The 21,721-nt window shown below is 37.5% G+C and overlaps 1 protein-coding gene across 6 annotated transcripts in view; it reads right to left on the bottom strand.

Moving 5' to 3' along the window:
- The window catches only part of DNM3 (dynamin 3), a 563,268-nt gene that overhangs the window by 368,850 nt on the left and 172,697 nt on the right, over positions 1–21,721 (bottom strand). For all 6 annotated transcript variants that reach the window (XM_028850447.2, XM_077999966.1, XM_015124070.3 and 3 more), the window contains exons 5-7: positions 4,952–5,050; positions 4,190–4,350; positions 464–606 (exon numbers count right to left, since the gene is read on the bottom strand). In XM_028850447.2, the coding sequence (XP_028706280.1) occupies positions 464–606; positions 4,190–4,350; positions 4,952–5,050 (403 nt within the window). The remainder of the gene's footprint in view (positions 1–463; positions 607–4,189; positions 4,351–4,951; positions 5,051–21,721) is intronic.

Raw genomic sequence — 21,721 nt, 5'->3', positions numbered from 1 at the left:
AGCACTTTTTAATTAAATCCTTGGTTTTCATTCCACTGAAAAATGCACACAAATAAGTTACATGAAATAATTGGAATAAAGGATAATAAGTACAATTGACATCCATAGAAACAGCTGAAAAATATATTTTCATCTGTATTTACCCACTTCTAAGACAAGGGACAAAAATTCCTGCTGGGTCATCCCTAATAGTTTTACTCACTTAATCCAGTTTTAAAAACACAATGTAAATGGGCATAGTGATGCTCAATTGGTAAGTTGATAATAACAGAATAGTACCAATAATTCATGTTCAACAAAGCATAAAAATTCAAGAGTTCTTGTATATCATATAGATAGTCTCAGATAGTTTACTTGCTGCCTCTGTTAAGCCTAAGAAACAACATGACAAATAGACTAAGGCAAAAGAAAACTAAAAAAATTAGTTTAAAATGCTGTGCCAAGGAAGGGAAAGGTGACCTACTGCAGCAATGCTTTGGTCTTCCTGGTTGGGTCTTCTGGTTTGAAATTTTTGTAGGCTTCTACTTCGTGTTCTATGGAGAGCAACTGTCCCTGTAGTTTGTTCCTGAAGTTTGGTAGGGTATCCCGAATGTGGTTGGTAAGTTGCTAAACAAAACAAAATCATACACACAGATTGAAGATTGAATCATATACACAGATTAAAGACTAACTCAGGAGACAAATATCAGCCTCCATTGTTTTTATAATCATTCAAAATTTCAAACATTATGTCTACATTTGAGAATGACTATTATGTAGATAGGGAGAAGAAACACCAACTCCCTCCTCCACTGCCCTTCAGAGATGCTCAAAATTCCCTCATTTAGAGTCACTTGAGCTATCTCTTTAAATCTGGGAAGATCCTGTTAAAATGCAGCTAATGTTACTAATGAGGCTGCCCAATAACACCTTAGTTAGCATGGATTGACTTATCAGATCTCCTACCTGGTACAAAGGAACCTTAAGTTAGAATGTGATAGAAATGAAGGACGCTAGGAGTCACAGGTGCTGCCTGGTGTTCTCAGGACTAAGTGGTTTACCACACAGGTGGAGCTCAGGTAGCCAAGGTGCCAGAGGCACCTGCCAGCTGTTGACTTTCTCCACATTCTTCAGCTGAGGCAGCAACTTACTCGTACTTCCACCTCTAGGTCCCAGTGCAACTCCATAACTGAGTAAGGGAAAGCTCTCTCTGCTATTGAAGGCTCGACATAACCATCTACTTGATATTTCCACTGAGATCAGCAGGCACCTCAAGCTCAGTACAATGAAAACTTCTCCTAGAGCTTAAGAGTGCATGATTAATTAAGAACAAAGGTGAGATAAAAACCTAGATTGTTTAGGTCTTACGGTCTTTCTATTACAATGCAGTTAAAGAAAGTCTTAATTAAAAGAAAAAACAGATAACCTTCTTGAACTGCCTAAGTGATGAACTTGAAATCAACAAAAAGAATATAAACTTCCTAGAAATGCAGAAAAAAGAAAAAATATTAAAATTAGGGAGAATTAATATACCCAGATTGACTGAAGAAACTATTTTCAGTCATCTTTATGTTTATCTGAGGTCACCTGAATGTATTTATTAAATAAATCTAGAGTTATTTGTCAATAGTTTATAACTGTATTACCCCCTTGCTCACAGTAATAAATTGTTATGTTAGCACCCTGGAATGCACTGCTGTTCTAACTATGAAGCAGGGAAAAAAAGAGCTGAGAGGACAGCATTCCCGATAGCAACGTCACGAGAGACAAAGACCCAAATCTAACAGAAACAGCAACCACAAGAAACCAGCAACCAACTGATTGCCATGTGAACTGGTAAATAATAAAAATACCTGATTTTCACCTTTTGCTTCTCAGACATCTCCAGAGCAAAGCAATACTGTGGCTTTCTAAAACACTTATTCCCCTGGCTTCCATGACTCCAGCTTCTCTAATTTTTCTGCTATCCATTCTCGATATATCTTCTCTATTTCCTTGGACAATTCACCCTCTTTGCCAGAACAGTAATTATTGAAATTCCTCAAATCTGGGTCCGAGGCCTCTTTTTTGTTTACTCTCTGTTCTCTCTTCAGGGAATCTCATTCCATCCATGGCTTCAATAAACATCCAAATACCTATAGTTGTAAGATGTTGTCTCCAAACAAGATTTATCTTTGCTGTGGCATGCATATTTGACCAACTGCTTGACTTCTCCTCTTGGATGTTTCAATGACATCTCAAGCTCAACATTTCCAAAATCAAGTATTTGATCTTCCCTTCAGGGTTCCCCATCTTGGTGACTTTATAAGAACCTGGAAACCTGGGACATAACCTTGACTCCACCTCTCCCAACACCCAACAGCTCTAATCTACCACCTAGTCCTCAATTTTCCTGAACATTTCTCAAACCTGCCCCTTCTTTTCATCTCCACTGGCCCTTACAACCAAATTCCCATAATTTCTCTTTTACTCCTAACTGGTCTACTCTTGGTCTTCCTGTCTTCGATACCATATTCTTTTTTCACCCATGGATCTGATCTTGTTATTCCTCTACTCAGGACCCTTAAATGACTCCTTATTGGTCTTAGGTAAGAGCCAAAATCCTCAATTTGGTCTAGAAACATTACAGGATTCAGCCATTGCCTACATCTCCAATATCATCTCATACAACTCACTACCTCTTTCTCTGCCTTCCCCCCACAATGAAAATTTCATTCAATTTTTCAAAAATGTCATGTCATTTTGCAGTATTTTCCATATGAATTATCCTATAGGACCAGAAGTATTGGTACACATACATAGCCATAGAATTATCTTAGTTTCAAACATAGTATAAATATTCTTGAAGCAATAAAGAGAGAGTGATTATCCAGGAAAGGAGACATCTTCAGAAAAAAAAATCCAATTGTGTCATAACTTGGGCGTCACCTGTAATAATCTAATAGTTAGCCACCTCCTTCTGTTTTTCCAGTATTCAAAACTTAACTCATTTCCAGCTTTATCTTTCTAACCATATTAGTGATTTTCTTCTAAGATTTTTCTCAGTTTATTTGCGTTTTTTGTAGGCCAATACAGCTGTGAAAGCAGTATTCTAAAGAGAGTTTTGACAATGCAAAATATATTGGTAGAGTGTTAGGATTCTTGCATAACAATGCTCCTTCTCTAAAATATATTCATATTTTTAAATGATACAATCATAGTGATGTTTCCTAGAGTCCAAATATTTATCTTTAATTAAAAAGTATAAACTTTACAATAGTCTGCGTTGAAATCTCTTAAAATGGAATTATAACACAATTTTTTATTTTCTAAAATTTCTTCTCAGTCGTTTTGCCTAAATTGTTCAGGTATAATGTCACATACTATGACAGCTATTGATACTTTCTAGGAGCTAAGAATCAGAAATCTACTTGATTGATTGATTGATTGCCTGATTAAGTTTGTACGTAACAGTTAAAGCATAACTTATAAGAGTATTTGTGAGAAAGGCTGCTAGTCACATGAAGTCAATATAATCAAAACTCAGGGAGGGGGCCCTGCATTCAATGACAATGATGCTTGTCATAACACTTAACTCCAATAGGGGAAGGAATATCTGTAACCAATTAAGAGCATTGAGGATTTATGGAAGAAGTTTGTGCATAGTGCATGGAGCGGGGTAGGCAGAAGGCCCAATTCTAAATTATTGTGGGAAAAGGGGTTATCTGGAAAAGCATCTTAGATGAGTGGAAATCAATGATTATTAAACCAGGATTTGTGATTCTAAAGGTTTTAAATTAAGAAACAAATCAATTCTAAACAAAGTCATAAAAAAAAATTAGCAGAAAGTGTAACCTAGCCATTACAGATTGGTGCTTCAAAAACAGATCCCAAGAGATCAACTTTTCAAAGTTATAAAAATTTAACTTCTCAAGGTAACTACATATTACAAATGAATATATGCTAAAATGTATATCCCTGTTCACTGTTCCTAAATAGGTATGTGTTTCTGCTTTGAGAGCTCTTCTTTCAATAACAGGAAGATGAGTTCTATTCACTGAGAATGGTAATAGTGTGAATCTGAGGTACTAATACCCATTTTTAAAATCCCTATCATTGAAGCTGCATGTCTTGTTTTGGAAAAAAATAAACTTAAAAATAATAAATACAAATTCCAGCATCCACTTACATATTTCATAACTGTTCTTGTTGCTTGAAATAACATTTTTACCTGATTAAGGACCTTCTGCAGGTGTGGAGTTCCCATTCGGTCAGCGATATGTCTGTAAGCCGGGTGGGAAAGGAAAAACTTCCTCTCTGCCAACATGGCTGCCTTTATGTCCTTCTTCCCATCTATGTCCTTCTGGCTTCTGTTTACCACCCCCACGTAACCTGAAACAAAACACAAATCTATGGAGTTGGGGACACTTTTTGTGGCTTATTCCAGGGAGATTTCAAGGCTCTCACATAGGCAGACTAAGAAAAGCAAAACTAGTTTTAGGTGTGAAGACTGAGTCCCTTTATAAAACTCAATGGGAAACATCAGTATTGAACACAGGCTACTGATTGAGCTCACAATAATTTTTTAGCGTCAATACAATAGTGTCTCTCACCCTTAAACTGTGTGCATTTTAAGAGAGTGTGTATCTTCGCAGTTTTGTCATATAGCAGGCAAGTAAATATCAGGCTTACAATAGTATAAGTTTATGCAGTCTATGATGAATATTTATAACCTCGCTTCAAACTCCTTCCTTTTCCTGTTTTATTATTCCTGTTATTTTAAAGAATAGTTCTCCCTTTGTATTATTTTCTAATATATCATTCGGGAATGTACAGCCATTCCATAAAAAGTATAACTAATGATAAATCCATTCCTTACCACTGAGAAGGCATTAAAACCAAAACTCCTAGTGGCTTCCCAATCATTTCTCTTCCATATAACCAAAAACAAACAAACAAACAAAAAAGTATTGTATAGACCACAGTACATTACCCCTGCGAAGAGGCAACAGTTTGTTCTCTAGAACATCCCTGGCATCTGTTCCTTCATCCATAAGGTCCAGTTTGGTGATAACTCCAATGGTTCTCAGACCTGCATCATAAACAAACCCAACATTACACAATTTGCAGAAGACTAACAAATTTTAAAGACATATATGTCACAATGCTAAATGTAAAGCACATTTTCCTGGTCGTTTTCCCATTTCCTTCTGTCTTACTTTGTTTTCTAAGTGCTACTTGAGTTTGGTGATTTCAAAGTGATGAGGAGGAGAGTTGCCAAACCACCCATCCAGAAGATAACCTTCAACCCAAGGGGGAAAAACAAACAGCTGTAGCACTAAATAATTTCCAAATATATGAGTTTATTTTTGTACCAGGCATATATGGAAATTATACATTTTCATTTCTTCCCAAGTTCTCCACCAAATATGAATGTTTGAAGTTTTATGTATTACATTATTAAAAGCAAATAAATAAATAGGTTATACATGGACCAATTGTGAGAGTGTGTCATAAACCAAGGATTAGTATTGATCCAGTTCTAGTCACTGAAGTCAAAAAAAAATAAAGGAAGAAAAGCAGGTATAGTGTCATCACCAAAAATAAACTCGTAAGCCACACAGCATTCACCATGCCTTAGAAAAGGAAATACGATTTAATGGAAAGAAGACTGTACTAGGCTTGGATTCTAGTCTCAAGGCATGTCACCAAAACTCCACAGGTCTCAGTTTTCCTCATCTGTCAAATAAATAGTTAGAAACCATGATCTCCAAGGTTTCTTTCAGTAATAAATAATGTAAGAACCTAGACATTTTGGCCGGGCGCGGTGGCTCAAGCCTGTAATCCCAGCACTTTGGGAGGCCGAGACGGGCGGATCACGAGGTCAGAAGATCGAGACCATCCTGGCTAACACAGTGAAACCCCATCTCTACTAAAAAATACAAAAAAAAAAAAAAAAAACTAGCCGGGCGAGGTGGCGGGCGCCTGTAGTCCCAGCTACTCGGGAGGCTGAGGCAGGAGAATGGCGTAAACCCGGGAGGCGGAGCTTGCAGTGAGCCGAGATCCGGCCACTGCGCTCCAGCCTGGGCGACAGAGCAAGACTCTGTCTCAAAAAAAAAAAAAAAAAAAAAAAAAAAAAGAACCTAGACATTTTGAGTAGCACATCAGATACATGATATTTGCCATTTGCTTTCTTCATTAGATGAAATGGATGGTATGTGCCTAGTAATTTATATTGCTTTTTGTTTTATTTTACTTTAAGTTCCAGGATACAAGTGCAGAATGTGTAGATCTGTTACATAGGTATACGAGTGCCATGGTGGTTTGCTACACCTATCAACCTGTCATTTAGGTTTTAAGCCCTGCATGCATTAGCTGTTTGTCCTAATGTTCTCCCTCCTCTCACCCCCAACCTCCTGACTGGCCCCAGTGTGTGTTGTTCCCCTCCCTGTGTCTATGTGTTCTCGTTCAACTCCCACTTATGAGTGAGAACATGTGGTGTTTGGTTTTCTGTTCCTGTGTTAGTTTGCTGAGGATGATGGCTTCCAGCTTCATTCATGTCCCTGCAAAGGACACGAACTCATTCCTTTCTATGGCTACATAGTACTCCATGGTATATATGTACCACATTTTCTTTAGCAATCTATCATTGATGTCCATTTGGGTTGGCTCCAAGTCTTTGCTACTGTAAATAGTGCATCAATAAACATACGTATGCATGTGTCTTTATAGTAGGATAATTTATATTTCTTTGGGTATATACCTAGTAATGGGATTGCTGGGTCAAATGGTATTTCTGGTTCTAGATCCTTAAGGGGTTGCCACACTGTCTTCCACAGTGGTTGAACTAATTTACACTCCCACCAACAGTGTAAAAGCATTTCTATTTCTCCACATCCTCTCCAGCATCTGTTGTTTCCTAACTCTTTAATGGTCACCATTCTAACTGGCATGAGATGGTATCTCATTGTGGTTTTAATTTGCATTTCTCTAATGACCAGTGATGATGAGCTTTTCTTCATATGTTTGTTGGCTGCATAAATGTCTTCATTCAAGAAGAGTCTGTTCATAACCTTCACCCACTTTTTGATGGGATTGTTTTTCTCTTGTAAATTTGTTTACATTCCTTGTAGATTATGGATATTAGCCCTTTGTCAGATGGGTAGATTGCAAACATTTTCTCCCATTCTGTAGGCTGCCTGTTCACTCTGATTATAGTTTCTTTTGCTGTGCAGAAGATCTTTCATTAGATCCCATTTGTCAGTTTTGGCTTTTGTTGCCATTGCTTTTGGTGTTTTAGTCATGAAGTCTTTGTCCATGCCTATGTCCTGAATAGTATTGCCTAGGTTTTACTCTAGGGTTTTTATGGTTTTGGGTCTTGCATTTAAGTCTTTAATCCATCTTAGGTTAATTTTTGTATAAGGTGTAAGGAAGGGGTCCAGTTTCAGTTTTCTGCATATGGCTAGCCAGTTTTCCCAACAACATTTGTTAAATAGGAAATCCTTTCCCCCTTGCTTGTTTTTGTCAGGTTTGTCAAAGATCAGATGGTTGTAGATGTGGGGCATTATTTCTGAGGCCTCTGTTCTGTTCCATTGGTCTATATATCTGTTTTGGTACCAGTACCATGCTGTTTTGGTTACTGCAGGCTTGTAGTATAATTTGAAGTCAGGTAGTATCATGCCTCCAGCTTTGTTCTTTTTGCTTAGGATTGTCTTGGCAATGCGGGCTCTTTTTTGATTCCATATGAAATTTAAAGTAGATTTTTCTAATTCTGTGAAGAAAGTCAGTGGCAGCTTGATAGAGATAGCATTGAATCTATAAATTACTTTGGACACTATGGCCATTTTCATGATATTGATTCTTCCTATCCATGAGCGTGGAATGTTTTTCCATTTGTTTATGTCCTCTTTTATTTCCTTGAGCAGTGGTTTGTAGTTCTCCTTGAAGAGGTCCTCCACATCCCTTGTAAGTTGTATTCCTAGGTATTTGATTCTCCTTGTAGCAATTGCAAATTAGAGTTCATGCATAATTTGGCTGTTTGTCTATTATTGGTGTATAGGAATGCTTGTGATTTTTGCACATTGATTTTGTACCCTGAGACTTTGCTGAAGTTGCTTATCAGCTTAAGGAGATTTCAGGCTGAGATGATGGGGTTTTCTAAATATACAATCATGTCATCTGCAAACAGGGATAATTTCACTTCCTCTCTTCCTATTTAAATATGCTTTATTTCTTTCTCTTGCCTGATTTCCCTGGCCAGAACTTCCTATGTTGAATAGGAGTGGTGAGAGAGGGCATCCTGGTCTTGTGCCAGTTTTCAAAGGGAATGCTATCAACTTTTGCCCATTCAGTATGATATTGGCTGTGGGTTTGTCATAAATAGCTCTTATTATTTTGAGATATGTTCCATCAATACCTCATTTATTGAGAGTTTTTAGCATGAAGGGATGTTGAATTTTATTGAAGGCCTTTCTGCATCTATTGAGATAATCATGTGATTTTTGTTGTTGGTTGTGTTTATGTGATGGATTACGTTTATTGATTTGTGTATGTTGAGCCAGCCTTGCATCCCAGGGATGAAGTCAACTTGATCATGGTGGATAAGCTTTTTGATGTGCTGCTAGGTTTGGTATGCCAGTATTTTATTGAAGATTTTTGCATCAATGTTCATCAGGGATATTGGCCTGAAATTTTCTTTTTTTATTGTGTCTCCACCAGGTTTTAGTATCAGGATGATGGTGCCTCATAAAATGAGTTAGGGAGGAGTCCCTCTTTTTTTATTGTTTGGAATAGTTTCAGAAGGAATGCTACCACCTCCTCTTTGTACCTCTGGTAGAATTTGTCTGTGAAATCTACCTGGTCCTGGGCTTTTTTTGGTTGGTAGGCTATTAATTACTGCCTCAATTTCAGACTTGTTATTGGTCTATTCAGGGATTTGACTTCTTCCTGGTTTAGTTCTGGGAGGGTGTATGTGTCTAGTAATTTATCCATTGTTTCTAGATTTCCTCGTTTATTTGCTTAGAGGTGTTTATAGTATTCTCTGATGGTAGTTTGTATTCCTGTGGGATCAGTGGTGATATTCCCTTTATCATTTTTTATTGTGTTTGATTCTTCTCTCTTTTATTCTTTATTAATCTGGCTAGTGGTCTATTTTGTTAATCTTTTCAAAAAACCAGCTCCTGAATTCATTGATTTTTTGAAGGGCTTCTCGTGTCTCTGTCTCCTTCAGTTCTGCTCTTGTCTTAGTTATTTCCTCTCTTCTGCTAGCTTTTGAATATTTTTGCTCTTGCTTCTCTAGTTATTTTAATCATGATGTTAGGGTGTTGATTTTAGATCTTTCCTGCTTTCTCCTGTGAGCATTTGGTACTATAAATTCCTCTATAAATACTGCTTTAGCTGTGTCCCAGAGATTCTGGTACATTGTATCTTTATTCTCATTGGTTTCAAAGAAATTTCTGCCTTAATTTCGTTATTTACCCAGTAGTCATTCATGACCAGGTTGTTCAGTTTTCACAAAGTTGCGCGGTTTTCAGTGAGTTTCTTAATCCTGAGTTCTAATTTGATGGCACTGTGGTCAGAGAGACTGTTAGTTATTATTTCCATTCTTTTACATTTGCTGAGGAGTGTTTTACTTCCAATAATGTGGTCAATTTTGGAATAAGTATGTTGTGGTGCTGAGAAAAATGTATATTCTGTTGATTTGGGGTGGAGAGTTCTATAGATGTCTAGTACATCCTTTTGGTCCAGAGCTGAGTTCAAGTCCTGAATATCCTCATTAATTTCCTGTCTCATTGACCTAATATTGACAGTGTGGTGTTAAAGTCTCCCACTATTATTATGTGGGAGTCCAAGTCTCTCTGTAGGCCTCTAAGAACTTGCTTTATGAATCTGGGTGCTCCTGTATTGGGTGCATATATATTTCGGATAGTTAGCTTTTCCTGTTGCATTGATCCCTTTACTATTATGTAATGCCCTTCTTTGATCTTTGTTGGTTTAAAGTCTGTTTAATCAGATACTAGGATTGCAACCCCTGCTTTTTTTTTGCTTTCCATTTGCTTGGTAAATATTCTTCCATCCCTTTATTTTGAGTCTATGTGTGTCTTTGCATGTGCTATGGGTCTCCTGAATACAGTACACCAATGGGTCTTGACTCTTTATCCAATTTGCCTCTGTGTGTGTGTGTGTGTGTGTATGTGTGTTTTCTTGAGACAGAGTCTTTCTGTGTCACCCAAGCTGGAGTGCAGTGGCACAATCTCAGCTCACTGCCACCTCTGCCTCCCGGGTTCCAGTGATTCTCCTGCCTCAGTCTCCCGAGTAGCTGGGACTACATGCGCATGCCACCACGCCAGGCTAATTTTTGTATTTTTTTACTAAAGACGGGGTTTCAGCATCTTGTCCAGGCTGGTCTCGAACTCCTGACCTCATGATCCACCCACCTTGGCATCTTAAAGTGCTGGGATTACAGGTGTGAGCTACTGTGCCCAGCCCAGTGTGTGTTTTTTAATTGGGTGATTTAGCCCTTTTACATTTAAGGTTAATATTGTTATGTGTGAATTTGATCCTGTCATTACAATGCCAGTTGGCTATTTTGCCTGTTATTTGATGCACTTTCTTTGTAGTGTCAATGGTCTTTATAATTCAGTATGTTTTTGCAGTGGCTGGAATCAGTTGTTCCTTTCCATGTTTAGTGCTCCCTTCAGGAGCTCTTGTAACGCAATCCTGGTGGTGACAAAATCTCTCAGTATTTGATTGTCTGTAAAGGATTTTATTTCTCCTTCACTTATGAAGCTTAGTTTGGCTGGATATGAATTTCTGGGTTGAAAATTATTTTCTTTAAGAATGTTGATCATGCCTGTAATCCCAGCACTTTGGGAGGCCGAGATGGGTGGATCACGAGGATAGGAGATTGAGACTATCCTGGCTAACACGGTGAAACCCTGTCTCTACTAAAAATACAAAAAATTAGCCAGGCATGGTGGCAGGTTCCCGTAGTCCCAGCTACTCAGGAGGCTGAGGCAGTAGAACGGAGTGAACCCGGGAGGCGGAGCTTGCAGTGAGCTGAGATTGCGCCACTGCATTCCAGCCTGAGTAACAAAGTGCGAATCTGTCTCAAAAAAAAGAATGTTGAATATTGGCCTCCACTCTCTTCTGGCTTGTAGGGTTTCTACAGAGAGATCTGCTGTTAGTCTGATGGGCTTCCTTTTGTGTGTAACCCAACCTTTCCCTCAGGCTGCCCTTAACATTTTTTCCTTCATTTCAACTTTGGTGAATCTGATGATTATGTGTCTTGGGGTTGCTCTTCTCAAGGAGTATCTTTGTGGTGTTTTCTGTATTTCCGGAATTTGACTGTTGCTCTGTCTTGCTAGGTTGGGGAAGGTCTCCTGGATAATATCCTGAAAAGTGTTTCTCAACTTGGTTCCATTCTCCCTGTCACTTTCAGGTACACCAATCACATGCAGGTTTGATCTTTTCACATAGTCCCATATTTCTTGGAGGCTTTGTTCATTCCTTTTCATACTTTTTTCTCTAATCTTGTCTTCATGCTTTATTTCTTTAAGGTGATCTTCAATCTCTGATATCCTTTCTTCCACTTGATTGATTTGGCTACTGATACTTGTGAATGCTTCACGAAGTTCTCGTGCTGTGTTTTTCAGGTCCATCAGGTCATTTGTGTTCTCCTCTAAAGTGGTTATTCTAGTTAGCAATTCCTCTAACTTTTTTTCAAGGTTCTTAGCTTCCTTGCATTGCGTTAGAACATCCTCCTTTAGCTCAGAGGAGTTTGTTATGAACTTGTGAAGCCTGTTTCTGTCAATTCACCAAACTCAATCTCCATCCAGTTTTGTTCCCTTGCTAGTGAGGAGTTGTGATCCTTTGGAGAAGAGGCATTCTGGTTTTTGGAATTTTCAGCCTTGTTGTGCTGTTTTTCCTTCATCTTCATGGATTTATCTACCTTTGGTCTTTGAGGCTGGTGATCTTCAGATGGGGTTTCTGTGTGGGCGTTCTTTTTGTTGATGTTGATTCTTTTCTTTTCTGTTTGTTAGTTTTCCTTCTAATAGGCCCCTCTGCTGCAGGTCTGCTGGAGTTTGCTGGAGGTCCACTTCAGATCCTGTTTGCCCGGGTATCATCAGCGGAGGCTGCAGAACAGCAAAGATTGCTGTCTATTCCTTCCTCTGGAAGTTTCATCCCAGAGGGGCACCTGCTAGATGTCAGCCAGAGCTCTCCTGTATAGGGTGTCCGTCAACCCCTGCTGGGAGGTGTTTCCCAGTCAGGAGGTACGCAGGTCAGGGACCCACTTAAGGAGACATTCTGTCCCTTAGCAGAGCTCAAATGCTGTTCTGAGAGATCCGCTGCTCTCTTCAGAGCTGGCAGACAGGAACGTTTAAGTCCGCTGAAGCTGTGCCCACAGCCACCCTTTCCCCCAGGTGCTCTGTCCTAAGAAGATAGGAGTTTTATCTATATGGGACTGCTGCCTTTCTTTCAGAGATGCCCTGCCCAGAGAGGAGGAATCTAAAGAAGCAATCTGGCTACAATGGCTTTGCTGAGCTGCAGTGGGCTCCACTCAGTTCGAACTTCCCAGTGGCTTTGTTTACACTGTGAGGGGAAAACCACCTACTCCAGCCTCAGTAATGGCAGACGCCCCTCCCCAAACCAAGTTCAAGCGTCCCAAGTCAATTTCAGACTGTTGTGCTGGCAGTGAGAATTTCAAGCTAGTGGATCTTAGCTTGCTGAGCTCTGTGGGTGTGGGATCCACTGAGCTAGACCACTTGGCTCCCTGGCTTCAGCCCCCTTTCCAGGGGAGTGAATGGTTCTGTCTAGCCGGTGCCAGGTACAACTGGGGTATGACCAAAAAAAAACTGCTACAGCTAGCTCAGTGTCTGCCCAAACAGCCACCCAGTTTTGTGCTTGAAACCCTGGGCCCTGGTGGTGTAGGCACCTGAGTGAATCTCTTGCCTGTGGGTTGTAAAGACCATGGGAAAAGCATAGTATCTGGGTTGGAATGCACCATTCCTCTAGGCACAGTCCCTCCCAGCTTCCCTTCACTAGGGGAGGGAGTTTCCCAACCCCACGCACTTCCCAGGTGAGGTAACACCCCATCCTGCTTTGGCTTGCCCTACATGGGCTGCACCCACTATCTAACCAGTCCCAATAAGATGAGCTGGGTACCTCAGTTGGATTACAGAAATCACCTGCCTTCTGCATTGATCTTACTGTCAGCTGCACACCAGAGCTGTTCCTATTCGGCTTGCCAGCCCAAGACTATTATTACTCTTTATTCAGGAACTAGTATATACTGAATTAATTGTATAAACCAAATTTGGTCATGATATAACCTCCTTATAAAATATAGCTGGATTTTTGAATAGGATATATAAATTTAGTTCCAAAATGATCATGGTCTGTAAATTTCCCTTCTTGTAATTGCATTGTCAGATATGGATACCAAAATTTACCTATTCTTATAAAATTAACAGTTTTTTTCCATTGTTTCTATTCTCTGAAGGATATTGAGTCAATGGATATTATTATTTTTTTGAATGTTTACTGTTGGTCACAATAAAAACTTTTGTGAAAATTGAAAGAAAGAAAGAAAGAAAGAAAGAAAGAAAGAAAGAAAGAAAGAAAGAAAGAAAGAAAGAAAGAAGGAAGGAAGGAAGGAAGGAAGGAAAGAAAGAAAGGAAGGCAGGCAGGCAGGCCAAAAAGATTCTCAGAGACCAAAACAAATAAATATTGTAACATGAAACCTGAAGGAAAAAAAGATAATGCAAAATACAGAATACAACTTGATCATTTTTACTAATATTCTGAGAGAAAGGAGAACTTATTGCATTCATGGAACAAAATTAGAAGGCCATAAACAGAAACATCAGGCAAAAAAAAATCTCAATAACTGAAAATAGGAGAGCAGAAATTAAAAGGTTAGTAAAACGGAAGAAAAACTTAAGGAACTGTTCCAGAAAACAAAAGAAAAAAAAATAAGTAAACAATAGGAAAAGAAAAACCCACCACATTTTTAAAACTAGAGAAATGGTACAGAAGATTCAATATTTGAATAACTGGCATTCCAAAGAGAGAAAATCAAACAGAAACAGTTTGTGGTTGGGGAGATCCTATCCAAGAAAATGACCTATAAGTATAAGGAATTTATGGATTGAACAAACTCAACAAGTACCTAACAGAAAATGAGCACACGCACACATGCACATACACACAAAATGGCATATCAGTAAAAGATTTCAAAACACTGAGAGCTGATAAAAGATACTAAAAAGTTCCCAGAGAACTTAAAGAAAGAAAAGACACAAAGAAAGTATTGGGAATCACTACAGCATCTGTCTTCCCAGCAGCAAACTGGAAACTAAAAAACAATACAGCAATGTTTTTGAAATTCTGAGAGAAAAAATCATTTCTAACCTAGAATTCTAAATTATCAATAAATGTGACAGTAGGAAAAGATATTTCCAGACTTGCAAATCTCAAAATATTTTACCTCCCTTTCACCTTTTTAAGAACATTGTTAAATAATGTGTTCTACAAAACAAGGAAGCAAACTAATAAAGAGGACGACATGAGATCCAGGAAGCAGGTATACAACCAAGAAAAGAAGGAAGTTTTCAGGATGGTATAGATCCCAGTACGAGACCAAGAGAGTAACTGATATCTATTGGAATGAGAGAACAGAGAGTCCTGAAGAGATTTCTTCCTCCACCAAGAAAATAAACATAAAAGTACCTAATCCTGAATGTTTTTAAGGTTTTAAACATTAGAGTTAGAGTCTGATTTCTGAGAGATTGAGACTTCTGTAGGAGAGATTGGGAATGCGTTAGTGATAGATGTACAGAAAACTATGCAAACAGACCAAAGAGAGATAATTATCAACCTCAAAAAAGACCATATCATGGAAGAAATAATCAAAATTTATCACATAGCTCAGCTATGAATAACATTTTCAGGATTATAAAAATGTATTTAGCAAAATATGATTCTTTTAGTAGAATGTAGGAGGATAAGTGCATATGTGAGTGTATGAGTGCATATAAGTATAGGAGAAGGATATAAGATAGCTAAATCCTCCTTCTCTACAGTGAGAAGTCAAAAGAGAGTATCTAAAACTAAGAAAAATCAAAAATAGTAATATGAACAGATTACATAAAAATATGGTGGTAACTATCAAAATCAATAGCTAAAAGGATTGAAAGTGGTAGCCTCTGGAAATCAATAATCAAGATAATCAAGAGTCAGGAGGGGTGGGCAAGGGACGGATAGTTTCTTCCTTTTTTTTTTTTTGAGACAGAGTCTCGCTCTGTCGCCCAGGCTGGAGTGCAGTGGCACGATCTCAGCTCACTACAAGCTCTGCCTCCCGGGTTCACGCCATTCTCCTGCCTCAGCCTCCCTAGTAGCTGGAACTACACAGGCGCCTGCTACCACGCCCAGCTAATTTTTTTTTTTTTTTTTTTTTTTTTTTTTTTTTTTTTTTGTATTTTTAGTAGAGTTTCACTGTGTTAGCCAGGATGGTCTTGATCTCCTCACCTTGTGATCCGCCTGCCTCAGCCTCCCAAAGCGCTGGGATTACAGGCGTGAGCCACCGCGCCTGGCCCACTCTGTTCTTACCAAGGTCTGACCTTAAGAGAAGTTATTTAACAAGAGCCTATACTACTGAGGGTTTTCCAGATCCTAACATATTGGGGAGAAGGAAATGCCTAACTTCAGCATCTGTGGTCTTCTATATAGGGGAAGAAAAATACACAACTCTAGTCCACTCTAGCCATCCAGTCCCACCTAAAGGGGTGGGGCAGCAACTAAGCAGCATGTGTGAGACTCGCAGTCCAGAAGCACAGGCTCATTAAAAGACATGAGATCTAATCATAGGACTACAGCATGCTTCCTCTCACTCCGCACCTTACCACCACATGACTACGGCCTAGTTATCACAATGTCTTGTACCCAGTACATCATACAGCACCCAGTCTGCCTATCAAGAAAACATTACAAGGCATATTAAAAGGCAAACAAAGAAAACCCCACAGTTTGAAGAGACAAAGCAAGCATCAGAACCAGACTCAGAACTCTAACTCTAATGCTAGAGTTATCAGACTGGGAATTTTAAAAAAAAACAAAACTGTGATTAACATCCTAAGGCTTCCAGTAGATAAGATATACAGCCTACAAGAACAGATGGGCAATGTAAGCAGAGATATGGAAATGCTAAGAAAGAATAAAAAGAAATGCTGGAGATCAAAAAGACTAACAGAAATGAAGAATGCTTTTGATTGAGTTCATTTGACTAGACTGGAAAAAGTTGAGGAAACAATCACGAAGCTTGAGCATATTTCAATAGAAACATCTAAAATTGAAAAGAAAAAAAAATACTGGGGGATAGGGTGGGGAAACAGAACAGAATATCCAAGAATGGTGAGACAACTACACAAGGCTTAACATATACAGAAGAAAGAGAGAAGGGAACAGATATTCAAAGAAATAATGACTGAGAATTCCCCCCAACATCAGACATCAAACCACAGGTCCAGGAAGCTCTAAGAGCAAGTGGGATAAATGCCCCCCAAAAGTTATAACTAGGCATAGTATATTTGAATGCAAAAAAAAAAAAAAAGCAAAAATAAAAATCTTGAAAGAAGCCCCGGGGTGGGGGAGAACTTTACCTAAAGGATTGCAAACATAAGAATTATGTCAGAATTCTCCTCACAAACCGTGCACACAAGAAGAGGTGAAAGTGAAATATTTAAAGTGCTGAAAAATAAAACATCAACTTAGAATTCTGTACCCTGCAAATTATCTTTCAAAAGTGAAGGAGATCCTGGTGCACCAGACTCATGAAAGAAAAGAAAAGAAAAAAAAACAGAAAGGAAAAGGAAAAGGAAAAGGAAAAGGAAAAGGAAGGAAGGAAGGAAGGAAGGAAGGAAGGAAGGAAGGAAGGAAGGAAGGAAGGGGAAGTAAAGAAGAAAAGAAAAAAGAGAAGAGAGAGAGAAAGAAAAGAGAGGAGAGAGAGGAAGAAGGAGACAGAGAAAGGAAAGAAGGAAGGAACAAAGGAAGCAAGGAAGAAAAAAGGAAAGAAGGAAGGGAAGGAGGGAGGGAGGAAAGGAAGGAAGGAGGGAGGGAAGGAAGGAGGGAGGGAAGCAAGGAGGGAGGGAGGGAAGGAGGGGGAAGTAAAACTGAAGGAGAAATAGACTTTCTCAGATAAACAAAAATGGAGGAAGTTTGTTGCCAGTGGAATTACTTCACAAAGAAACGTTAAAATAAATTATTTAGAGAAAAGGAAAATAATGTTGTCAGAAACTCAGATGTACATAAAGAAAACAAGAGAATAAGAAAAGGAATAAGTAAGGTAACAATCCTTAATCGATCTAACAGATAACAATTTGTTCAAAATAATAGCAACAATGTATTTTATTCCTATTCATATGCTTATATGTAAGTAAAATAATTGACAGCAACAATACAAGGAACAGGATGAAAGAATTAAAATTATTTTGTTATTATCAGGTGCTCGCACTACTCTTAAAGTGGTACAGATGCTCCTCTATTTACAATGGGGTTGTAATTGGGACATAACACCATAATAAGTCAAGAAGTGTACTGAATTTCTATCACTTTCTCACCATCAAAAAGTCAAAAAATTGAAAGTTAAACCATCATAAGTCGGGGAGTGTATAGTGTTATTTGAAAGTGGACATGAATTAATTGTAAATGTATATAGCAAATTCTAGAGCAACCATTTAGAAAGTTTTAGACAAGTGCAACTTATATACTAAGAAAGAAGATAAAATGGAATCACATAAAATGCTCAACTAAAGGCACAAATGGGAGAAAAAGAGTGGGAGACAAAAATAAGAAAAGAAAACAGGGGCAACAAATAGAAACAGTAACAAATTAATAGATATTAATTCAACTGTATCAGTAATCACCTTGAATGTCAATGGTCTAAATGCACCAACTAAAAGACAGATTGTCAGAGTGGATCAAAAAACAAGATACAACTATATATTATCTACAAAAAAAATCACTTTAAATATAAAAAGATATAGATTAAAAGTAAATAGATGAGGAAAGATATACCATGCTAACACTAATAAAAAGAAACTGGGATTAGCTACACTAACATCCAACAGAATAGACTTCATAGCAAGGAGAGTTGTTAAGAGAAAAAAGGGGCATTATATAACAATAAAAACATCATTTCTCCAAGAAGGCATAACAATTCTTAACATGTATGAATCTAACAGCAGAGCATAAAAAATACATGAGGAGAAACAGAAAGAACTGCAAAGAAATAGATGGATCCACTATTACAGTTGCAGACTTAACACTTCTCTATCAGAAATGGATAGATTCAGCAGGCAGAAAATCCGTAAGGAAGGACATAGTTGAACTAAAAAGCAACATAATCAACTGGATATAATGGACATTTATAGGCTACTTCATCCAACAGGAGAATAAACATTTTTATCTAGTTCACATGAACTTGACGAAGTTCATGGATACTCACCAAGATAGACCACTGTCTGGGTCATAAAACACCCTAACAAAATTAAAAGAATAGAAATCATACAATTCTGTTATCAGATCACAGTGGAATTAAAATAGAAATCAATAACAGAAAGATAGCTGGAAAATCTCATGATGTTTGGAGATTAAACTACACACTTCTAAATAACACACGGGTAAAAAAAAAATCTTATGAGAAACTTAAACAGTTTGAACTAAATGAAAATACAACTTACCAAATTTGTGGAATGCAGTAAAAGCATTGCTTAGAAGGAAATGCATAATATTGAATACATATATTAGAAAAAGAGAAAGATCTGAAATTAATAATCTAAGCTTCTACCTTAGAATACTAGAAAAAGAAGAGCAAATTAAATCCAAAGTAAGCAAATGAAAGAAATAATAAAAACTGGAGCAGAAAATCAAACTAAATCCAGTTTTTTTAAAGATTTATAAAATCAATAAGTCTCTAGCCAGACTAAGTAATCAAAAAGAGAGAACATGCAAATTACTAATGTCAGAAATGAAAGAAAGGACATGACTACAGGTCTCATGAACAGTAAAAGAATAATAAGAGAATATTATGAACAACTGTATACCCATAAATTTGAAAACCTAAATACAATGAACCAATTCCCAGGAGGCTGAGGTGAGAGGATTGCTTGAGCCCAGGAGTTTGAGGCTGCAATGAGCTATGACTGCAACACTGCCCTCCAGCCTGGGTGACAGATTAAGATGGTTTTTATTTTTCATTAATTAATTAAAAATAAATTTTAAATGAACCAATTTCTTAAAAGACACAATTTTCCAAAATCACACCAGAAGAAACAGGTCATTGGAAGGGGCTTATATTCATCAAAGAAATTAAATTAATAATAACCTTCCAAAACAGAAAGCATGAGACCCACATGGGTTTACTGATGAATTTTACCAAATATTTAAGAAAGAAATCATACCAATTTTTCACAATCTCTCCCAGAAGTTAGAATCAGAGGAATACTAACTCCTTCTATAACACCAGCATTACCCTAATACCAAAACCATGTAAAGACATTCAAAGAAAACTACAGACCAATATCTCTTATGAATATAGGTACAACAATCCTCAACAGAATGTTAGTAAGTCAAGTCCAACAATGTAGTGTGATTTATCCCAAGTATAGAAATACTGGGCTGGTTAAACATTTGAAAATCAATTAATGTAATCTACCACATCGACAGGATAAAGCAGGAAAAAAATCGCATGATCCTATTAATATAAATGTAGAAAAATTTTAAAAGATGCAGAAAAATTGACAAAATTCAATACCAATTCATAAGTTTTTTAATGTCAGCAAAGTAAAAATAGAGGGTAACTTTCTCAACTTGATAAAGAACATCTACATCTACAAAACACCTACAACACCTACAGTTAACATCATTCTTTTTTTTTTTTTTTTTAGATGGACTGTCATTCTCTTGCCCAGCCTAGAGTGCAGTGGTGCAATCTCGGCTCACTGCAACCTCCGCATCCTGAGTTCAAGTGATTCTCCTACCTCAGCCTCCCAAGTAGCTGGGATTACAGGAATCCAGCACCACGCCTGGTTAATTTTTTTTGAAATTTTAGTAGAGATGGGGTTTCACCATGTTGGCCAAGCTGGTCTCAAACTCTTGACCTCAGGTGATCCACCCCACCCACCTCGGCCTCCCAAAGTGCTGGGATTACAGGCATGAGCCACCGCGCCCAGCCAACATCATTCTTAATGGTGAGAACCTCAAAACTTTCCCACTGAGATCAGGAAAAAGGCAAAAATGTTCTCTCTCACCAGTGCTTTTCAGCATCACACTGGAAGTCCTAGCTAATGCAATAAGAAAAGAAAATGAAATAACTCTTTATAGGTTGTAAAGAAAGAAATAAATGTGTCTTTGCTCACAGATGACATAATTATGTATATAGAAAATCCAAAAGTATTGACAAAAATACTCCTGAAACTAATAAGCAATTATAGCAAGTTTACAGAATACAAGGTTAATATATAAAAGTCATTTTCCTATATACCGGTAATAAACAAGCAGAATTTGAAATTAAAAGTATGTTACCATTTACATCAGAACCCCCAAAAATGAAATATTAAAGTATAAATTTAACAAAATATGTGCAAGATCTGCATGAGGAAAACTACAAAACACTGATGAAAGATATTAAAGAAGAGCTAAATAAATGAAGAGATATTTACATGTTAACAAGTAGAAAGACTCAATATTGCAAAGACATTAGTTCTTCCCAACTTAATCTATAGATTCAATGAAATCTCAATCAAAATCCCAGTAAGTTATTTTGTGGATATCAACAAACTGATTCTAAGTTTTGTATGGAGAAGCAAAGAGCCCAGGATAACCAACACAATATAAAAGAAGAACAAAGTTGGAGGACTGACACATCTGCCTTTAAGACTTACAATAAAACTGCAGTAATTGACACAGTGTGGTACTAGTGAAAGTACAGACATGTAAAACAATAAAATAGAGCCCAGAAACAGACCCATATAAACATAGTCAACAGATCCTTGACAAAGATACACAGGCAAAGATAGTTTTTACGAAAAATTTTGCTGAAACAACTGGACGGCTACATGGAAAAAGATGAATACAGACACAAACCTCACACTCTTAATAAAAATTAACTCAAGGTGGGTAATAGACTCACAAAACTGAAAAGACTCCTAAAAGTTAACATAGGAGAAAATCACATCACCCTGGTATAGCAATGACTTTCTAGACACAACACCAAAGACATGATCCATGAAAGAAATAATCAATAAGGGGAACTTCATTAAAACTTAAAAGCTGTGCTCAGAAACAAAAATTCAAGAGAGTGAGAAAACAAGTCACAGACTAGAAGAAAATAATTGCAAAAGAAACCCCACATCTTATAAAGAACTGTTATCCAAAATATATAAAAATACTCTTAAAACTCAACAGTAACAACTCAATTAAAAAATAAGAAAAATACCTGAAGAGCCTTACCAAAGAAGAGAAACAGATGACAAGTAAGCCTATGAAAAAAATGTTCAACATCATATTCCATTAGGAAATTGCAACTTCAAACAACAATGAAATGCTACTACACATCTATTAGAATGGCTAAAATCCACAAAACTGACAATACCAAATTTGGTGAGGATGTGGAGCAACAGGAACCCTCGTTTATGGCTGGAGGGAATGCAAAATGGTATAGCCACTTTGGAAGACAGTTTGCAAGTTTCTAACAAAACTAAAAATA

This window comes from Macaca mulatta, chromosome 1, assembly GCF_049350105.2.
Source record: "Macaca mulatta isolate MMU2019108-1 chromosome 1, T2T-MMU8v2.0, whole genome shotgun sequence".
Taxonomy (NCBI): domain Eukaryota; kingdom Metazoa; phylum Chordata; class Mammalia; order Primates; family Cercopithecidae; genus Macaca; species Macaca mulatta.
This window is presented reverse-complemented; position numbering and strand designations above follow the sequence as displayed.